The sequence below is a fragment of the Schistocerca nitens genome, chromosome 1 (genome assembly GCF_023898315.1).
Source record: "Schistocerca nitens isolate TAMUIC-IGC-003100 chromosome 1, iqSchNite1.1, whole genome shotgun sequence".
NCBI classification, from domain to species: Eukaryota; Metazoa; Arthropoda; class Insecta; order Orthoptera; family Acrididae; genus Schistocerca; species Schistocerca nitens.
This window is the reverse complement of record NC_064614.1, coordinates 1,015,974,967-1,015,994,506: the sequence shown is the minus strand read 5'-3', so window position 1 is coordinate 1,015,994,506 and position 19,540 is coordinate 1,015,974,967. Positions and strand designations below refer to the sequence as shown.

The 19,540-nt window shown below is 45.7% G+C and overlaps 1 protein-coding gene across 1 annotated transcript in view; it reads left to right on the top strand.

Moving 5' to 3' along the window:
* The window catches only part of LOC126221264 (regulator of G-protein signaling 11), a 289,957-nt gene that overhangs the window by 129,799 nt on the left and 140,618 nt on the right, over nt 1-19,540 (top strand). Inside the window, exons 6-8 of the mRNA XM_049942176.1 lie at nt 3,086-3,280; nt 6,914-7,089; nt 17,301-17,374. Of these exons, the coding sequence (XP_049798133.1) occupies nt 3,086-3,280; nt 6,914-7,089; nt 17,301-17,374 (445 nt within the window). The remainder of the gene's footprint in view (nt 1-3,085; nt 3,281-6,913; nt 7,090-17,300; nt 17,375-19,540) is intronic.

Genomic DNA, 19,540 nt, shown 5'->3' with positions numbered 1-19,540 from the left:
GCTCCAGCACTTTCTCCGTCCTTTTAAAGCCGTGGACCGCACCACTGCGCACGCGGCCACAGATACCCAAGGCGCCAGAGACGTTAATCGGCACCAAAGACGTATGGCATATGCATGGAAATAGATCTATGGCTGCGCAGTCGATCCACACGGTGATATCGATGTATCACAGTAAGCTGCACCATCGCGACGTCTTTGCGATTTTATCACAGAAATTGCCAGATTCCAAGATTTGTTCATGCTGAAGCCGCTATCTCTATTAATTAAATTCATCGCCAAGCGAATTTCAATTGCTTCCTTCGCTACTGAGTCCCAGAATGATGAAGTCGAGGCTAAAATTTCGACGTTATCGTACACCATAGAGTGACCAGTGTCAATACAGTGCTCGGCCATCGCAGATTTATTAGGTTGTAAGAGCCGGGTGTACCTGCGGTGCTCTGTGCATCTCTCCTGGATAGTACGTGACGTCTGTCCGATGTATGAACGGCCGAACTCACAAGGGATCTTGTAAACCCCAGAATTCCGAAGCACCAAATCATCTTTAACGGAACCCAGGGGTGCTGCTATCTTTGGTGGAGGGTGAAAAATCACTTTCACTTCATGCTTGCTGAGGACATTAGGTAACTTCATAGTGTTCGCTTGGCTTATCGAAGTTATTTCGAGTGAATTATCAAACTACAGTAAGAAGCAATTTTATGCTAACAATGCGAGAGCAGAAACGGCCGAAGGATGCCGTGCCGCGATTACAGATCGAAAGACGGCTGAAATCAAGGCACCCAGTAGTTTGTGACAGGTGGACGCTGTAGGGCGAGACTCGCGAGCATAAACTGTAAGGATCTTGCCGCAGCCACGAGCTGTTTCACCGAAGGTTTTGCTGTTGTTAGTGGATTATAAAACGGCACATATTCTCTTTGAGCTGCCATCAGAACGACACCTTTGGCAGACAGTCGAAATGAGGTTTAAAAGATTACAGGAAGGAGTGGTCAGAAAGTTGCGGTTCAGTGTCTACGCTGTATGAAGTTTACCACGAGACCAGGAATAGACACAGCACTGTAGCATCCCGAGCGGGCAACAACACTTCCGCGTCCTACAGCGTTGGCAGATCCTGCAGATGGCCAGTCTTAAGAGTTCTGAGGGGCGGCCAATTTTATTGGCGCCGTAAGTGAATGACTCCCTGCGGCGGCTGGCCGGCGTCCAGGTCTTATGTCTAAGTGTTTATGTGGATACTTTAGAAACCTGGATTTTTCCACAAGTGTCAGAAATGTCCAAGTACGTTTCACGTGTCAGAGTCATTACTAGACGTATCAGGGGCCCCACATCACTCCAGCTGCACGCGCTCAACACCATTACAGAGCCTCGTCCAGTTTGTACAGTCCCCTGCTGACCTGTAGGGTCCATTGATTTAAGAGGTTCTCTCCAACCCGTACACGTCCATCCACTCGATAAATTAGAAACGAGACTCGTCCGACCAGGAAACATGTTTCCAGTCATCAACAGTCCAATGTCGATTCTGACGAGCCCAGGCGAGGCGTAAAGTTTTGTGTCGTGCAGTCGTCGAGGGTACAGGAGTGGGCCTTCGTCTCCGAAAGCCCGTATCGATGATGTTTCGTTGAATGGGTCGCACGCTGACACTTGTTGATGGCACAGCACTGAAATCTGCAACAATTTGCGGAAGGTTTGCACTTCTGCCACGTTGAACGATTCACTTCAGTCGTCGTTGGTTCCATTCTTGCAGGATCTTTTCCCGGCCGCAGCGATGTCGGAGATTTGATGTTTTACCGGATTCCTGATATTCACGGTACACTAGTGAAATGCTCGTACGGAAGAATCCCCTCAGAGATGCCGTGTCCCATTTCTCGTGCACCGACTATAACACCACGTTCAAACTCACTTAAATCTTGATAACTTGCCACTGTAGCATCAGTAACCGATCTGGCAACTGCTTGTTGTCCTATATAGGCGTTGCCTACCGCAGTGCTGTATTCTGCCAGTTGCGTATCTCTGTATTTGAATACGCATGGCCGGCCGGAGTGGCCGTGCGGTTCTAGGCGCTGCTGTCTGGAGCCGAACGACCGCTACGGTTGCAGGTTCGAATCCTACCTCGGGCATGGATGTGTGTGATGTCCTTAGGTTAGTTTAGGTTTAATTAATTCTAAGTTCTAGGCAACTGATGACCTCAGGAGTTAAGTCGCAAAGTGCTCAGAGCCATTTGAACCATTTATTTTTGAATACGCATGTCTATACCAGTTTCTTTGCCGTTTCAGTGTGTAATCATAGGCACTTGACAATGGTGACAAATACCGAAATAGTCTGTCTGAATAAAGATTAGTTAGTTATACGCAGCTATTTGGTGCATGATGCTATTTTGTCTAAAACTGACATGGTGAGACCGTGGCTGTGTACAATCAATGTAGGTTAATTCTTACAAAGAAGAAAAGAGCAACCAGCCATTATTAATACTGCTATTTATTTAGGTAAATACCACCGTTACCGGTTTCTAACTGGCAAGTTCGTTATCAGACGGTTGTTCACATGATTTTAAAGATACACTTTACATTATCGTCCGTTTTTTATTTTTATTATTCCACTGTGGCGAAGTATTTGTGTGTGTGTGTGTGTGTGGTGCTTTGCACAAGATGGTTATGTACAAATTACGTAACTGCTGGATGTATTTAGGAATATTCGAAAAATACAATCCTGTAACTTGGCAACAAAATCGCGCGGAATTTTCGACGGCAACAACACACCAAAAATACTTTGCCACAGTGGAATAATAAAAATCGAAAACGGACGATAATGTAAAGTGTATCGTGAAAATCATGTGAACAGCCGTCTGATGATGAACTTGCCAGTTAGAAACCGGTAACGGTGCTATTTACCTAAATAAATAGCAGTATTAATAGTGGCTGGTTGCTGTTTTCTTCTTTGTAAGAATTAACCTACATTATTTGGTGCTTCTATCTAATAATCATACCATTGTCAGTGTTGAAACATTTTGTACGCTTACAGCTGTGTAAACATCTAAAGGCTGGTGAAGCCCGGAGCGCACGGAGATGGCAGCTGAAGGCGTTTGCTGTTTTTGCAGGTGCGGCTGGCGAAGGAGCGCAAGAAGGGCGACAAGATCGTGAGCGACAGCCAGGAGCGCGCGTACTGGCGGGTGTACCGGCCGCCGCCCGGCTACACGCACCACCTGGAGCCCGCGCCCGTGCCCGCCTGGGGGCGCGCCGCCGCAGCCGCCGCGCGCGCCAAGAGGCGCTCCTCAGACGACGTCAAGCGTGAGGTGGGTGAGCGCCCGCCACTCGGCGATCTCGCACCTCGCATTCGCACTCAGAGGTGCGCGTTCCTGGTGCAGCACTAGAGGCAAACGATTCGTCCAGCACTGTCTTTTGCGCGCACCAATATTTAATCAGGCTTCCTTCCAAAATACATACATCAAAAAAAGTTTTGCATCATCCCTGTTCCCAGAACTCCTGAAGACAGACGTTGACTGTGGATATTGAATCACAGACACGGTCCCTTTGACTGTTCAGAGATGTCACTAAACCCGCCCAAAGATGTAAACAACCATGCATGAACAGCGTCTATTAGACGGACGGGGTCCGACAGCCGATCAGTTCCATTCATTCCACCAGGCTCATGTTGTCTGTAGCTCAACCATGCCTAGACGGTCAATACCGCGGTTCGATAGCGTCTGCATTGTTACTTTGTGCCACGAAGGGCTCTCAACAAGGGAAGTGTCCGGGCGTCTCGGAGTGAACCGAAGCGACCTTGTTCGGACATGGAGGAAACACAGGGAGACAGGAACTGTCGATGACACGCCTCGCTCAGGCCACCCAAGGTCTACTACTGCAGTAGATGACCGCTACCTACGGAATATGGCTCGGAGGAACACTGACAGCAACGCCACCAAGTTGAATAATGCTTTCCGTGCAGCCACAGGACGTCGTGTTAAGACTCAAATTGCGCGCAATAGGCAGCATGATGCGCAACTTCACTCTCGACGTCCATGGCGAGGTCCATCTTTGCAACCACGACAGCATGCAGCGCGGTACAGATGGGCCCATCAACATGCCGAATAGACCGCTGAGGATTGGCATCACGTTCTCTTTACTGATGAGTGTTGCATATGCCTTCAACCAGACAATCATCCGAGACGTGTTTGGAGGCAACCCGGTCAGGCTGAACGCCTTAGACACACTGTCCAGCGAGTGCAGCAAGCTGGAGGTTCCCTGCTGTCTTGGGGTGGCATTATGTGGGGCCGACGTACGCTGCTGCTGGCCATGTAAGGCGCCATAACGGCTGTACGATACGTAAATGCTATCCCCCCACCGAAAGTGCAACCATACGGCGGCCTATTGTTGAGGCATTCCTCTTCATGGACAACAGTTCGCGCCCCAATCGTGCACATCTTGTGAATGACTTCCTTCAGGATAACGACATTGCACGACTAGAGTGGCTAGCATGTTCTCCAGACATGAACCCTATCGAACATGCCTGGGATAGATTGAAAAGGGCTGTTTATGGACGACGTGACCCACCAACCACTCTGAGGGATATACGCCGAATCGCCGTCGAGGAGTGGGACAATCTGGACCAACACTGCCGTGATGCACTTCTGGATAGTATGCCACAACGAAATACAGGCATGCATCAATGCAGGAGGTCGTGCTACTGGGTATTAGAGGTACCGGTGTGTACAGAGATCTAGACCACCACCTCTGAAGGTCTCGCTGCATGGTGGTAGAACATGGAATGTGTGCTTTACATGAGCAATAAAAAGGGCGGATATGATGTTCGTGTTTATCTCTATTCCGATTTTCTGTATAGCTTCCGGAACTCTCGGAACCGAGGTGATGCAAAACGTTTTTTGATATGTGTACTACACATGGACTACTAATAATTTAAAACAGTGGTAGCATTTTAGCCTAATTTCCGCACAGTTTGAGTCATAACACGACGTCCTATGGCTGCACGAAAAGTATTATTCAACATAGTGGCGTTGCTGTCAGGCTTCCTGCGAGCCGTAATCTGTAGGTAGCGGTGATCCATTGCAGTAGTAGCATTTGGGAGGTCTGACCGAGGCATGTCTCTTTGTATCTCCTCCATGTCCGAACAACATTCACTCCGAGACGGCTGGACACTTCCTTTGTTGAGAGACCTTCCTGGCACAAAGTAACAATGCAGACGCGATCGAACCGAGGTATTGACCATGTAGGCGTCGTTGAATTACAGACAACACGATCCGTGTACCTCCTTTCCGGTGGAATGACCGAAACTGATCGGCTTTCGGGCCCTCTCCATCTAATAGGCGCTGCTCATGCATGGTTGTTTACATTTTTGGGCGGGTTTAGTGACATCTCTGAACAGTCAGAGGGATTATGTCTGTGATACAATATTCACACTCAACCCCTGTCTCCAGGAGTTCTGGGAACCGGGATAATGCGAATCTTCTTTTGATGTGTGAAATTGCAAATTCGGGTCTCATATACCGTTAATATACTGGCCGACAAAAACAGTGAAGCACCGAGATGACACGGTCAGATGTCAACGTAACATCGTACACTTACACAACGAAGAGTATTATGTAAATGATTAGAGTAGTAGTTCTCTGTGACATCTAGAACGGCCACCAGAGTGCATTAGTGTTGTTTTGTTAAGTGTTGTTACTAGTCTCGTTAAGGTACGTATGGGGCGTGAACAGTATTATAAGTAGAGTTATCACTGCGAAAGAAACAGGAATGCCATGTACTCGTGTGAGACAGCGCTATCAGCAACTGACATAGTCAGAAATGGGCCTCGTTGTGGATATCCATTTAACCAGGTTATCGAATCGTGCAAATATGTAGATTTGTGGGGTATTCGGATGCGACAGTGCCGCGCATTTGGACTGCTTGGAACACGAGGGTAGGCATCTGCAACTGACAACGTATAGCAAGTAACTCACTCCCTGCAACTTTCTGTGTCGTCGCAAACTAACGTTCGGAGGCTAACAGCAGATGCACTAGGTAATTACCGTCCCATGGGTAGGCTCCCTTAACAGCACAACACAAACGGCTGCGTCTGGAGTGATGCCGTGTCGGGTAAGCATTGACTGCTGACGAATGGCGACGCCTTGTCCGGTGAACGGTGGTCCTGCACTACACCGGATACCATCGTCGGCGAGTGTAATGGCGACCGACCGCGGGTGAGGTCCCGCTCTTTCGATGTTCCGTTGAAGCACAGCGGTGTTACTCCAGGCGTCATGGTGTGAGGTGCTATCGAGTCACGGTTGTCAGTGATTGAGGGGATTCCGATGACGTCACGGACATCTTGACTCTTCATGTGTTCCCTTTCATATGACAATACCGTGGTGCCGTTTTTCAACAAAGTAGCGCTTGTCTACATGTGGCACGTATCTCTGTGAACTGTATGTATGATGTTGAGGTATTCCTGTGGGCAGAAAGTTCCCCAGATCTTCCCCAAAACAACAAGTGTGAAACCAAGTCGGACATCAATACTGTCCCAATATCAGTATTCAGGATACAAAGAACCGCTCTAACAATTGTTACCCAGCTTCCTTCGGGATAGGATACAACGAATTTGTCACCTTTTTCAACAGCATCAGTGGAGGAACCTAGGCCAGAGGGGGTGCAATATAGTTATGATAAGTGTGCTCTTAGTGCCACGGTCCTTATAAATTTGACTCAATGTTTTGATTACTAAAATAAAATCACACACCCCCTCAACTCGCAATGATTCATTTCGCCCCTCCCCCCGCTCTACTGGATGTTTCACTTTTTTTGTCAGATACCTTATTTCTTAATTATTGCTGTTTTTATATAATTCATTTGAATCAGTGATCATCTCTTCGATACGTGGTTTTAGTGAAGAATTATCGACTCAGAGCACCGTTGCTGCGCGCGACTCGTTGCAGGTGGACTTCCTGAGGAGCTGCTTGGTACGCACGCGCGTCAAGGTGTCGCAGGCGCTGGACAACCTGGTGCAGCACTGCACCACCTACGTAGAGTACGACCCGCTGCTGTCCGGCGTGCAGCCTTCCAACCCTTGGACCACCGATGACCCCGCTTTCTGGCTGCTCAACAGTCCCCTGTGAGTTGAGGCTCTGTGCTCTCCGTCTTAATCATACACACACACACACACACACACACACACACACACACACACACACACGTGCACATACAGTGGTTACACTTCCACGACGATAAACGTAACCAGTTAACTAACAAAAAGGTAGACCTCGTAACCATGCGACAACAAGCCCACAACAGATTAAATCTATGAAAACTACTAACTTGCTGAAGACGTGGGTCGCAAGCCTTGATCCGAACAATCCTCTCGTATGCCATTGTCACCTGGTCTCTGTCTCTCCAAATTTTTGGCACTCCCTCCAAATCCTCAAACGTGATGCACTCCGTATTGCCGTCTGTATCTGCGTACTGTCCTCCAGTAGCCTGTATGATCCCCCGACCCCCTCTTTCCTCTCGCAGACTGAAAATTTTCGAACTTTCTACACTTCCTGCAAATATGACACCTAACGTTCTATCCCTGTTTATTACCATCGTGCTCTGCCTCATTTGCACCAGCACAATCCTTGTGGGACCACTTTGTTCACATTTATGCATCCTGTCCCTACATATCTTATCCCAGCGAAACACAAACAACCCTCCCTACCTGACAGCGGAATCCGCCCAGAGATAGGCCCATTCTTCCACTCGATGTCAGAGTTCCATTTCCCGAATTCCCTGCCTCCCTTTCCAAAAGCTTGGTAAGTGTCCTCCTCCCAACTTTTCTACCCCACACCCTTTCCAAAACCCTCTCCCTCTAACAACCCACGTCATGTACTACAACTCACGTACTGTAACTCGATCCAGAAAAATCAAATGTTCCTTTTTTAGGCTTACGTACCTCAGTCGGTAAAAATTGAATCCTCGTGAGATCATCTTATTTTTCGTCTGTCTGTCCGAATTTTAAAAATACTTTTTCTCAGGAGCGGCAGACATATCAAATTGAAATTTACGTTACATAATATGGTCCGCGGTCCCTTGGCGATGTAACAAGTTGAAGCTTCTAAGTCAATGCAATCAAAAAATACGGGTAGTTGTCACGTATTTTGATACTCGCAAAATCACTAATTAGAAATTACACGTTATTTCCCATTGACCAAGAATCATGAAATTTACCGAATCAAGGTTTCATAACACAAGTAAAGGTGAAAATCAGAAAATGTTGAAAATTTTTAAGGCTTTCGTGCCCAGTTGTTGACAAACTGCCTATTTGCTTCTGTCTCGGGTTCTTCAGCCGACGTTCGTCTGATGATTTTACTGACGTTTCGCCAGCACGAGTGGCTGGCATTGTCAAAGCTTCACCCTCCATTGCCGGTGGTGAACTCTTTGACAATGCCAGCCACTCGTGCTGGCGAAACGTCAGAAAAATCATCAGACGAACGTCGGCCGAAGAACCCGATACAGAAGCAAATAGGCAGTTTGTCAAAAAATGTTAACCTGCAAATATATCACAAAAAAATATTTACTTTGTCATTTGTTCTCCCACTTCTAATTTACCCGTAATATATGTCGGTAGCAGTCAAAAACCGTCGAGATTCTCGACTCCCGCAGTGACAGAACTTTTCACACATATAACTGTGTTTTTACGGAACCCTCAATACGCAAGTCGTACGCACTCCTTGCCAGTTGTTTTATAACTGCTATTGTGAAGTCTCTGTATTTTAAAAGACAAACAAAATTTTACTTAAACTTTCAATGTAGAATCGTTAGTTTCAATAATATTAGAAGCCTGTACATATTATACAATTTTTAAATTTTGTAGAGACCTGTGCGTGTATATTTTGTAAATTAATGTTGTCGACTGAAGAGCAGCAATGTACCGCAGCCAGATTCCAATGAGGGAGTGAAATCGTGTGACCGGTGCTAGACACGTGTACGCAGTCACCCTAAACGCACTCGGCGACGCTACTCCAAAATAAGCTGTGGTGTGAGGAGGTCCCCTGGCACTTTAATTACGACTTTCTGTAATGAAAATTAGAAAATCGTTAAATCCATCCTTTACAGCTTCTGTAGACTTCAAAACGTAACACAAGGAAAAATTGGAAATGTCATTTCTTTCAAATTTCTCACGTATCTCCTTTTGTCGAAATAAACTACTGTATAATCTTACAGATGTGGAGAACATACCTATAGTGGAAATGTTTTGTAATTCAGTGTGTCTTTGTGCGTACTTAGAATACGACCAGACATGATAGATTGCAAACGAATTAACACTTTTTATTCACAGCTAACACATGTATTATTTCTAGTCATATACCATAAACTGAAGGCTTAAACATCTACGAATTCATGTTTTGTATATTGTGTCTTCTTAGCTCTGCGCTTGCAAAGAAAAAATTGGAGGAACTTCCCGCCTTTTGCAAGACACTAATAATTTTCCATTTAGAGAAACACCATATGGCTACAATAACGTAGATCTGACGTAGAAACATTATGTTTTCATGAGAAAGAAAAATGAAATGCGTTTAACCATTAAAACAGTGATAGAGAAGAAAACGCGTGTTTCCGCAAAGAGATACTCAGTCGCTAGAAACAGCGATCAGTCGCACAACGTAGGGCACATAAGACACTATCAGCACGTAATAATTGATAGCGTCATGTGGGACAGATTAAAATTCGTAAAAAAAAAAAAAAAAAAAAAAAAAACTGAAACTTGTACGTGTAAAGGAAAAATAATGAAACTGCGCCTTGCATACGGCGCAAAATCTTTCGTATTAAGCAATAATTTGAATCTCTCAAAGTCTATGAGACAATGCAGCGACATTAAAGAACGTGCAGCTTCGCAGAAACAGTGCTTTATCAAAAACGTTGACGTTATTACTGTCCTTGTATGTTTTACAACTCTTATGTGACGTAAGTACACATGAAGCTAGTAGAAGAGCATTATCTAGCCAACCTACGGGTAGCACGAAGTTTTGCAATAAAGCGATATATCACTGCAATACCCAGCGAACAAGAAGAAGACTGTTCTGTAGTGCTCCTCATTGGTAATAGCATTTATGTAGAAATATCAAAGAGTTCGGAACCGCATTACAAACATAGAAAATATGAAACGGTTTTCCAAAATTTTTTCGCCTTCATGGCTTAGCGATGTGTCTCAGTAACACAAGAAGCTTAGGGTTTGATGGCCAAAAATTTACTTCTCTTTGGTGTAGGGATGCGCTTCTGAAAAAAAAGAAGGAAGAATAGGGTTTAACACCCATCGACGATATGGTGATTAGAGACGAAATACAAGGTTAGATTTGGGAAGTATGGGGAAGGAAATCCATAGCACCCTCTCAAACGAACCCTGTCGACATTAACCACTTTAGATTTAGGGAAATAATGGAAAACATAAATGGGAATGCCCCTACTGGGATATGACCTGGCGACCTCCCAAACACGTGTCCACTTTCTTATCACTACTCGGTGTAGCTGAAGCGAGTAGCACCTACAGTTTCATAAGCTGAAGCATGATGTGCCAATCCCATGCTATTTCGTTTACTCTGTAGTCTTGCGATCATGTATAGAGACCATCAGATATCGTTTATAGATTGTTTTCTAAACATATTATTAACCTTCTGCGGAACGTGCGCTGAAATGAAACTACCTGGGAGACTAAAACTGTGCGCTTGACATCAATCGAACCTGGGACTTTTGCCTTTCGTGGGGAAGTGCTCTACGGACTGGGTGCGAGGTCGTAAAAGGCCAATGATGTTTACGGCATACGACGCCCACATATGGTCTACAACGCAACCACAATATTTACTGCTAATGACAACTGGGAGCAGCACTAGAGTTATCCAATGGTGAGCACAGCATGAGGCTACGGAGCGTATTTGAACTGCTTAGTCAACGAGTAACTCACAACAGTGCTACAGTGGTAGTAATGTTGATACAAAGCAGAGTAATGTCAACGATAAACAAAGCAAACAGTTGCCGAAGTCGACATTTCACCAGAAAGGAACCTAAGAAATTTCGCAGAGTGAGAAGGAAGTGGCAGATAAAATATTGGTGTTTCTGCAATAAGTGTCATGACGTCTTATACATGAGTAGTACAATGATGACGATACGTGCTTAAGAAGTGAAAGCGTTACTGAAACAGTGGACGAGCCATGCAATTTGTCATCCTTGTCGGACAGAGAGCCAGAAATACGGTATCCAGTGAAACATAGTAAAGGACAATCATTGTCTAAGGAGCGGGTACTAAACATAATTACGTACATGGAAGATCATCTGAAGCATAGTACAAGAAAAAGAATTATGTACAGATTTCGAGTATGTCGCATCAATATGACCGTGTAATGCTTAAGAAAACCTGCGGATATTGAAGAGAGGACAAGACGCACTTGTTAGAGAAATTGCTGTTTGTGCATTTCAAGGATGCTCAACACAGTTTACAGAATGTGTTTGATAGTGTCCTATTACATTATGCACACCAAACTGCGTGCGACATAGATTACAGCAGAGAAGCAGTGGTTAATTACATAACTACAAACATTGATACAGAATTGGAAGAGGAAAGATACCAAAATTTCAAACAGAGCGTCAACTTGACGATGGAAAGCAAACTGCGTAATCGGCCCCAACTTAACCCATCGTTCAGTAAAGAATTTGTTTTCAACACCGATCATTCGAGATTTGAAGAGGAAGTGCATACGACAGGAACCCTGCAAATCAGAGGCACCAGGAGAGTTGCATCAAGATCTACTAACATCAATGCCTTAATGCATTCGTATACAATTGTATCGACTGTTAAGCTGGGTGGTAAACTGACTGGAAATTTATTTTTTGTGCTGTGAGAAGTTGGAGGTGTTCTGCCCATACGATTCTTTCTCGTGTGCGTGATCTTGCTGGGGCAGTAGAGAATATTTACGTCACGGCAAGCAAGAGTGGGAAATGGGCATATGAGAACTATAACTATGATATGAGCACTGCTTCTGGCCAGTAGCTGGTCAAAATAATTTACTTTTGCTTGACTCATGGTCTGCATATAAAATCACTAGACCAATTCTGCCTCTGGAAGTTTGTTTTCTCAGTGCCTATAAAAAATATTATCGCACTATCTACAGCTACGCCTTAAAGGACAGGCAGTTTCACGATAAGCTCCACGACAGTCTGTTTCACATTCGCTTGCATGCCGTTACATTCCATCAGTTCTCATCACTCCGTTCACAAATAAGATTCTATACGCATTCTTTAACAGTGGATACCTATTTGATCGTCCTGTGCGGTTTGTAACTGTTGAGGAGCTCGATCTTGATGGTGCGAACCTTTGTGTTCACTGTGGCGCGCCATTTTTCATTTGGTGTTCTTGGTGTAAGTTAATTGTTTGTTTTGAACATTTCTTGAATGTTGACGATGTCCATTTTGTGATTAATGCACGGAAGGTTGAGCTCTGCACCTCCCAGACCCTCATTATCTGTCGGCCTGGTGATGCACATGGTGAGTCATTAACAGCTAATATTTTTCCTGTCATAATTGTTGACACAACACTGTCAGATGAACCTTACAATAGATTGAAGTTGCGACGTCGCACTGAAGGGGGTCCCTCGTCAGCTATCCAAAAGCGATTCACAATCCACCCTCACAGCTTTACTACCGTCAGTGCCCTATCTGCTACTTTCCAGTCCTCACAGACTTCAAGTTCGGTAGAAGACTTGCCCGCCAATCCCAAAGGTCCTAGTTTCGAATCAAAATTTTAATGGGACAGGAAGTCATCTAGAGAGTTCCACGTTTCTTCCATCTGTTTTCGCAGTAGACCAGTGGATGTTATGGGTAAGCTGACAAGTCCAGACATCAAGCCGTTATGTCCGACATATGCTCAACGGTGAACATGGTTGCTGGACATGGAAGCCAGTTAACATCTTGGAGAGGCATCGTGATAATGCCAGAACTGGATGTACAAGTATTGCCCTGTTGCAGTAGCACATCGCCTTGCCGTTGTAGTAGCGGCTACAGAAAGGCTGAGATGTGTTCTGTAGATACCTTACATTGCTCAGTGTTGCATCAACAGATACCGGACGTACACGCCCATTGAAAACGCTGCCTCCCTTACTATGACGCCCAGAATTCGTCTACTTTTGTCATTTAACATAACTTTGCCCCTCTTGTCTTCTAAATTCAATATGGTACCTTCCCACGCCGTGTTTGAGAGCTGTGTCCCGAGTGTAGGTCACTGTAATGGGAGTGCATAAAGTATGGTCGATTTTTATGTTTTTAGATGATGAGAAAATCTGACTGTGTTAGTGTAGACCAGATATGGTTTACAAATTCAAGGAAATAGTATCGAAGGCAACTGAGAGATATGTACGAAATAAATTACGAAGCAATGGTACTGATCCCTCATGGTGCACAAAACAGGTCAGAACACAGTTGCAGAAGCGACGCAAAAAGTATCCTAAATTTAAAGTAACGCAAAATCCCCAAGATCATTGACGTTTTATAGAAGCTCTAAATTAAGCGCCATCTTCAATGCGACTTGCTTTTGATGGTTTCTACAACGAAACTCTGTCTCGAAATTTGGCAGAAAACCCAGAGACGTTCTGATCGTATGGAAAATACGCAAGCGGCAAGATGCAATCAATAACTTCCCTGCGCGGTGTCGATGGTAATGTTACTGATGACAGTGCCACTAAAGAAGAGTTGTTTAACACAGTTTTCCGAAATCCCGTCACAAAAGAAGACGAAGTAAATATTCTGGAAATCGAATTAAGAACAGCTGCCAACAATAGTAACTTAGACGTCGATATCTTCGGTGTAGAGTAGCAGCTTATATAACCGAGCGAAACGGTAGAAAAATAGCTTGAGGTGGTTCGATGAACCCGTCGCCAAAACTTAACTGTGAATTACAGAGTAATCCTGTATATGTAGATGAAGAGCGTGAAACCTGACGCCGTCCCGTAGCCTTCTTCCCTCGAACAACAATAAAGTAACGACCATCAACAGACTCACCATGCCCCGCATGAAACACTGCGGAGAGATAAGGAATTTAATCCAGAACATTGGCGCTAGGTTCGACGATAGGGAACTTTGCGCCACTGCCCCTCCTCCGCTTGCCAACAAAATATTGGTATTGTAAATTTCTTTCACCATCAGCTTACGAGTCAGCTGCCTCCGACCCAAGAGCCACCACCCAGGTGTGCGTTAACAGTTTCGGCTGCGTAGGCGAATTCGTGTGGGACAAAATGGTGCACTTGACACTTTTAGCGTCGTACCTCACTGGTGAACGATACAAGTTCACGTACAACTCGCCACAGGTGGCTTGCGCCATCAGCAGGACAATGCACGGATCCATAGCTCCCAAATTGTCGGAATGGCTTTATCAGCACTACTCGGACATGACGTTACTTACATGGTTCCTTAGGTAACCAGTCCTTAACTCTATTCAGGACACCTGAGACGCCATTAAGCAAAATAAGTTTGCCATGGACCCTTCACCGATCAATTCCGAACTGCGGGCGGTGGCTGATCAGTTATCAATGACAGTTTCCCTATTTTATGGCTTCTCGCAGAACCAAGGTCACTACTCGTTATCACTGTCCTCAGGGTGAAAGGTGTCTCCAGTTTAATCGTGAATTTAATTTCACAGAATGAGGGCAGGTGGCCTAGGTACAGCCAGTTCTCGAGTTTTCCTGACGAAAATTCAACCATTTGTGCTTCAGTTAGTGATGGCGTGTGACCCTGTCCACCGCTAAGTGATTCCTATGTTGATATTGGAAGGGAGTGAGCTATGTACTGGTAGCGGGTCTCACTCTCTCTCTTCTCTCATCACCGTTCGACAACCGCGACACGACACTGTATGCACATATATTGGAATCAACTACACTCAGCAGATGATAAACGAATCACACACACTGCAAGGGTGCGAAGAAAGGAAACTCGTACCGACAAGGCTGCTGAACTACTCTCGGGGTGTAGCAGCCAACAATTTCATACAACTTTATTTCTTTCCCTTACACGAGAATATCTCCACCGCCTGCCTCAACAGGGCACTACTATGAGCCATCGTTTTACGTAGTTTTAGACAAGCTCATACCCCGCCACTGGAGAGTGCCAAAGTGTATCGTGACGCAGAAGCCCAGGCGCCCTCTTTCCAGGCGCCGAGCGTGCAACGATAGTGTTCTTGCACCCATTCCGATCTCTGTTCCCTCTGATTCACGGTTAGGAGAGGTTCATATGGGGGCCCGCGATTTCTCTAGATACTGTAATGGGAACTAGGCCCACTCACAGATTGCTCTTGTTAATCATTGAGTAGGTAGGTAACATGGCTTACAATGAAATGAATACCCTTAGCTGCAAACAGGCGTTGTTATAAGTCAACGGGGAAAGTTGAAAATGCGTGCCCCGACCGGGACTCGAACCCGGGATCTCCTGCTTACATGGCAGACGCTCTATCCGTGTGAGCGACCGAGGACACACAGGATAGTGCGACTGCAGGCATTTATCTCTGGCACGCCTCCCGTGAGACTCATATTCGCAACTTATTGTCCCGCACTATATTCATAGTGCCCCTGCCCATCAAATTCATTACTCGCGGCTTTACCGCCGATTCCCGTAAGAGTTCGGGCACTGTTTGTGCATCCGCACTGAATATATATATAGGTAAGTTGCCTGCATGTCTGCTATTATATTCCACGATAGTCGATGACCAATCGGTGTCATCGATATGTTTTCCCATAGCAATTGACTATCGAAAAGTGGTTATTCCTTGATTGGGGTAGTCACTTACGTCAACGGTACGGCGGCACGTGAAAATCTCACAACCTAAAAAGCCTTTAAAATGGAGCGCGCAGTACATCTTAAACCCAAGCATATCATCGCGTTTACTCCCAGTCCCGTGATTGGCTGTCATGTCAAAGGCGAGCACAAGTGTGATAACATCAGATCCACTAGACACACCGAACTACACTATCTAATCAAAACTATTCGGCCTCCCCTTTCGTAATGCGGAATTCACAGAACAGCAGTAGCAAAATGGGTCGGTCTGGAGAGCTCAGTGATTTTGAACGTAGAGTTGGTGATGAGGTTGTGATGTGAAAACGCAGAGGATTAACCGCTTTTAAACCAACACTAGGCGGACCTCATGTACTGATGGCCAAGAACTGTCGAGCATTGCGAAGGGTGGCTGCAAAAAATCGCATGAAACGATTGATTTGGAGTGTTGATTCACACTATACCTTGCGACAATCCGATGGAAGGGCTTGGTTTTGACGAATTCCTGGAGAGTGTAACCTGTCATCATGTGCAGTGTGCCAGCAGTGAAGTACGGAGCAGCTGGTGTTACGGTATGGGGTGTTTTTCATGTTTGAGGTGTGTCCCCCTATTAGGATTAAGAAATCGCTAAATATGCTAAGATACGAAAACATTTTGCAGCACTGCGTACATCAGAGATGATAATTGTATCAGCGTGACAATGCACTCAGTCATGAAGTAGCATCTATGCGGTAATGCTTTGTGGACAATTACAGTCCAGAAATGGACTTGTCTGTCCAGTGTTCTGATCTATACCCAACGTAATATCTCTGGGTGTGACCTAAAACGTTGACATCGCTCCAGATTCCCTCTGGTTTCAGCTGTACTACCATTCTTCCACAGACATTCAGACATCTCATTGAAAGGGCCCCTTGCAGAGTTCAAGTTAAGGCGAAGGGTGGACACAACCCACGTTAATGTCCAATAATAGGTGCCCGGACACTATTAACTTCATTTTCCGTGGCGACTGGAGCACTCTCTCTTAGACGTAGCAGTCACCTGTAAGTAATACATGACATGATAACACATTAACATAAGATTGGTGTAAGTCTGCCTGCATCCAAGAGGTATTTGAATCTTAAAACATTTATACTTTGTGCAAATCGTAATATAACTATGTTTAAACTGCCTCCATAATACTGTAGTACATCATTTTACTGTGCACCAATCACACAACTCTTTTTTTAAAAAATAAAATAAAAACTTTCCCTGTCTTTCCAAGTGTTGGCTATCTTTGAGAGGAACAAGAAGTCATCAAATCGTTCGTTTCAAAACTTTTACGAGCCTTCGCGATAAACTATCGGGGAATCTGTTTTAAATTTGCTTCTGTTCTTATTTCAATCAGCTAGTCTTGAAGCAATCTAGTTAAATACTCAATTTATGTACATCGACTAAAGCGAGTTCGAAGCTTGTTGTTTAGAAATAGGGCGTTAACTACTTAAAGCCTGCATTTGATGTGTCATACAACTTCCTAATCTTTTTTGTCTCATTTCTGCTACCCAGAGTCGAAGTTCCAACAGAGAAGAGAGTGAAGCGCTGGGCGTTATCTATGGAAGAACTCGTCTCCGACCCAACAGGTGAGTATTCACTCACTCACTCACCCATTATGTGAGACATCTCAGTGTTTCAATACCCTTATCAATTGTAGACTATGCTGTATGCAATTTAGGTGAATCTTACCAGTAAAAGCCCACCATCTGTGTTCTTTCATTATGATAAAGCATGAACTTTTGTCTCAAGGTACCTACACTGCGCTTCATGTGCAAGTGTCAAGACCTGCAGGATACCTAGCTAACTTATATCACATAGGACCCTCTTTACGCTACTGAAACATGGGGACTCGCCCTTTTGGGGAAAGCCCCCTAAGTTCAGTTCGCATACTTGTAGCTTTTCAGTTCGTTACGGAAAAAGTTCGTAGACAATGCATTGCTTACTTTATTGTTTGTTATTTGTAGCCGTTATCTGAAGTACACTCCTGGAAATGGAAAAAAGAACACATTGACACCGGTGTGTCAGACCCACCATACTTGCTCCGGACACTGCGAGAGGGCTGTGCAAGCAATGATCACACGCACGGCACAGCGGACACACCAGGAACCGCGGTGTTGGCCGTCGAATGGCGCTAGCTGTGCAGCATTTGTGCACCGCCGCCGTCAGTGTCAGCCAGTTTGCCGTGGCATACGGAGCTCCATCGCAGTCTTTAACACTGGTAGCATGCCGCGACAGCGTGGACGTGAACCGTATGTGCAGTTGACGGACTTTGAGCGAGGGCGTATAGTGGGCATGCGGGAGGCCGGGTGGACGTACCGCCGAATTGCTCAACACGTGGGGCGTGAGGTCTCCACAGTACATCGATGTTGTCGCCAGTGGTCGGCGGAAGGTGCACGTACCCGTCGACCTGGGACCGGACCGCAGCGACGCACGGATGCACGCCAAGACCGTAGGATCCTACGCAGTGCCGTAGGGGACCGCACCGCCACTTCCCAGCAAATTAGGGACACTGTTGCTCCTGGGGTATCGGCGAGGACCATTCGCAACTGTCTCCATGAAGCTGGGCTACGGTCCCGCACACCGTTAGGCCGTCTTCCGCTCACGCCCCAACATCGTGCAGCCCGCCTCCAGTGGTGTCGCGACAGGCGTGAATGGAGGGACGAATGGAGACGTGTCGTCTTCAGCGATGAGAGTCGCTTCTGCCTTGGTGCCAATGATGGTCGTATGCGTGTTTGGCGCCGTGCAGGTGAGCGCTACAATCAGGACTGCATACGACCGAGGCACACAGGGCCAAATCCCGACATCATGGTGTGGGGAGCGATCTCCTACACTGGCCGTACACCACTGGTGATCGTCGAGGGGACACTGAATAGTGCACGGTACATCCAAACCGTCATCGAACCCATCGTTCTACCATTCCTAGACCGGTAAGGGAACTTGCTGTTCCAACAGGACAATGCACGTCCGCATGTATCCCGTGCCACCCAACGTGCTCTAGAAGGTGTAAGTCAACTACCCTGGCCAGCAAGATCTCCGGATCTGTCCCCCATTGAGCAAGTTTGGGACTGGATGAAGCGTCGTCTCATGCGGTCTGCACGTCCAGCACGAACGCTGGTCCAACTGAGGCGCCAGGTGGAAATGGCATGGCAAGCCGTTCCACAGGACTACATCCAGCATCTCTACGATCGTCTCCATGGGAGAATAGCAGCCTGCATTGCTGCGAAAGGTGGATATACACTGTACTAGTGCCGACATTGTGCATGCTCTGTTGCCTGTGTCTATGTGCCTGTGGTTCTGTCAGTGTGATCATGTGATGTATCTGACCCCAGGAATGTGTCAATAAAGTTTCCCCTTCCTGGGACAATGAATTCACGGTGTTCTTATTTCAATTTCCAGGAGTGTATTATACTTGCAAATACGCCTCCCTTTTCATTAGTTAAGAAAGAGTCAATATCGAGTGGAAAATAAAACATCCGACATATTCTTGTTTTAGATAAACGAAGGAACACAGGTAATGGAAGAACCTAAACATTTCTGAATGTACAATGTAGAGCAAGAAAAATGATGCTACCGTTTCAAAGACACTCACTTTGACGTGAGTGATTCTATAGATCCAACTATACCATCGGCTAACAGGACCATCTCCATAACATAATCCATAACTGCCCTCGACGATCATCCCGAGAGTTAGCAAATAGGTCGTATTTTGGCCTTTCAACCAACTAGAAAGATTTTCCTTGCATATAGAGCTA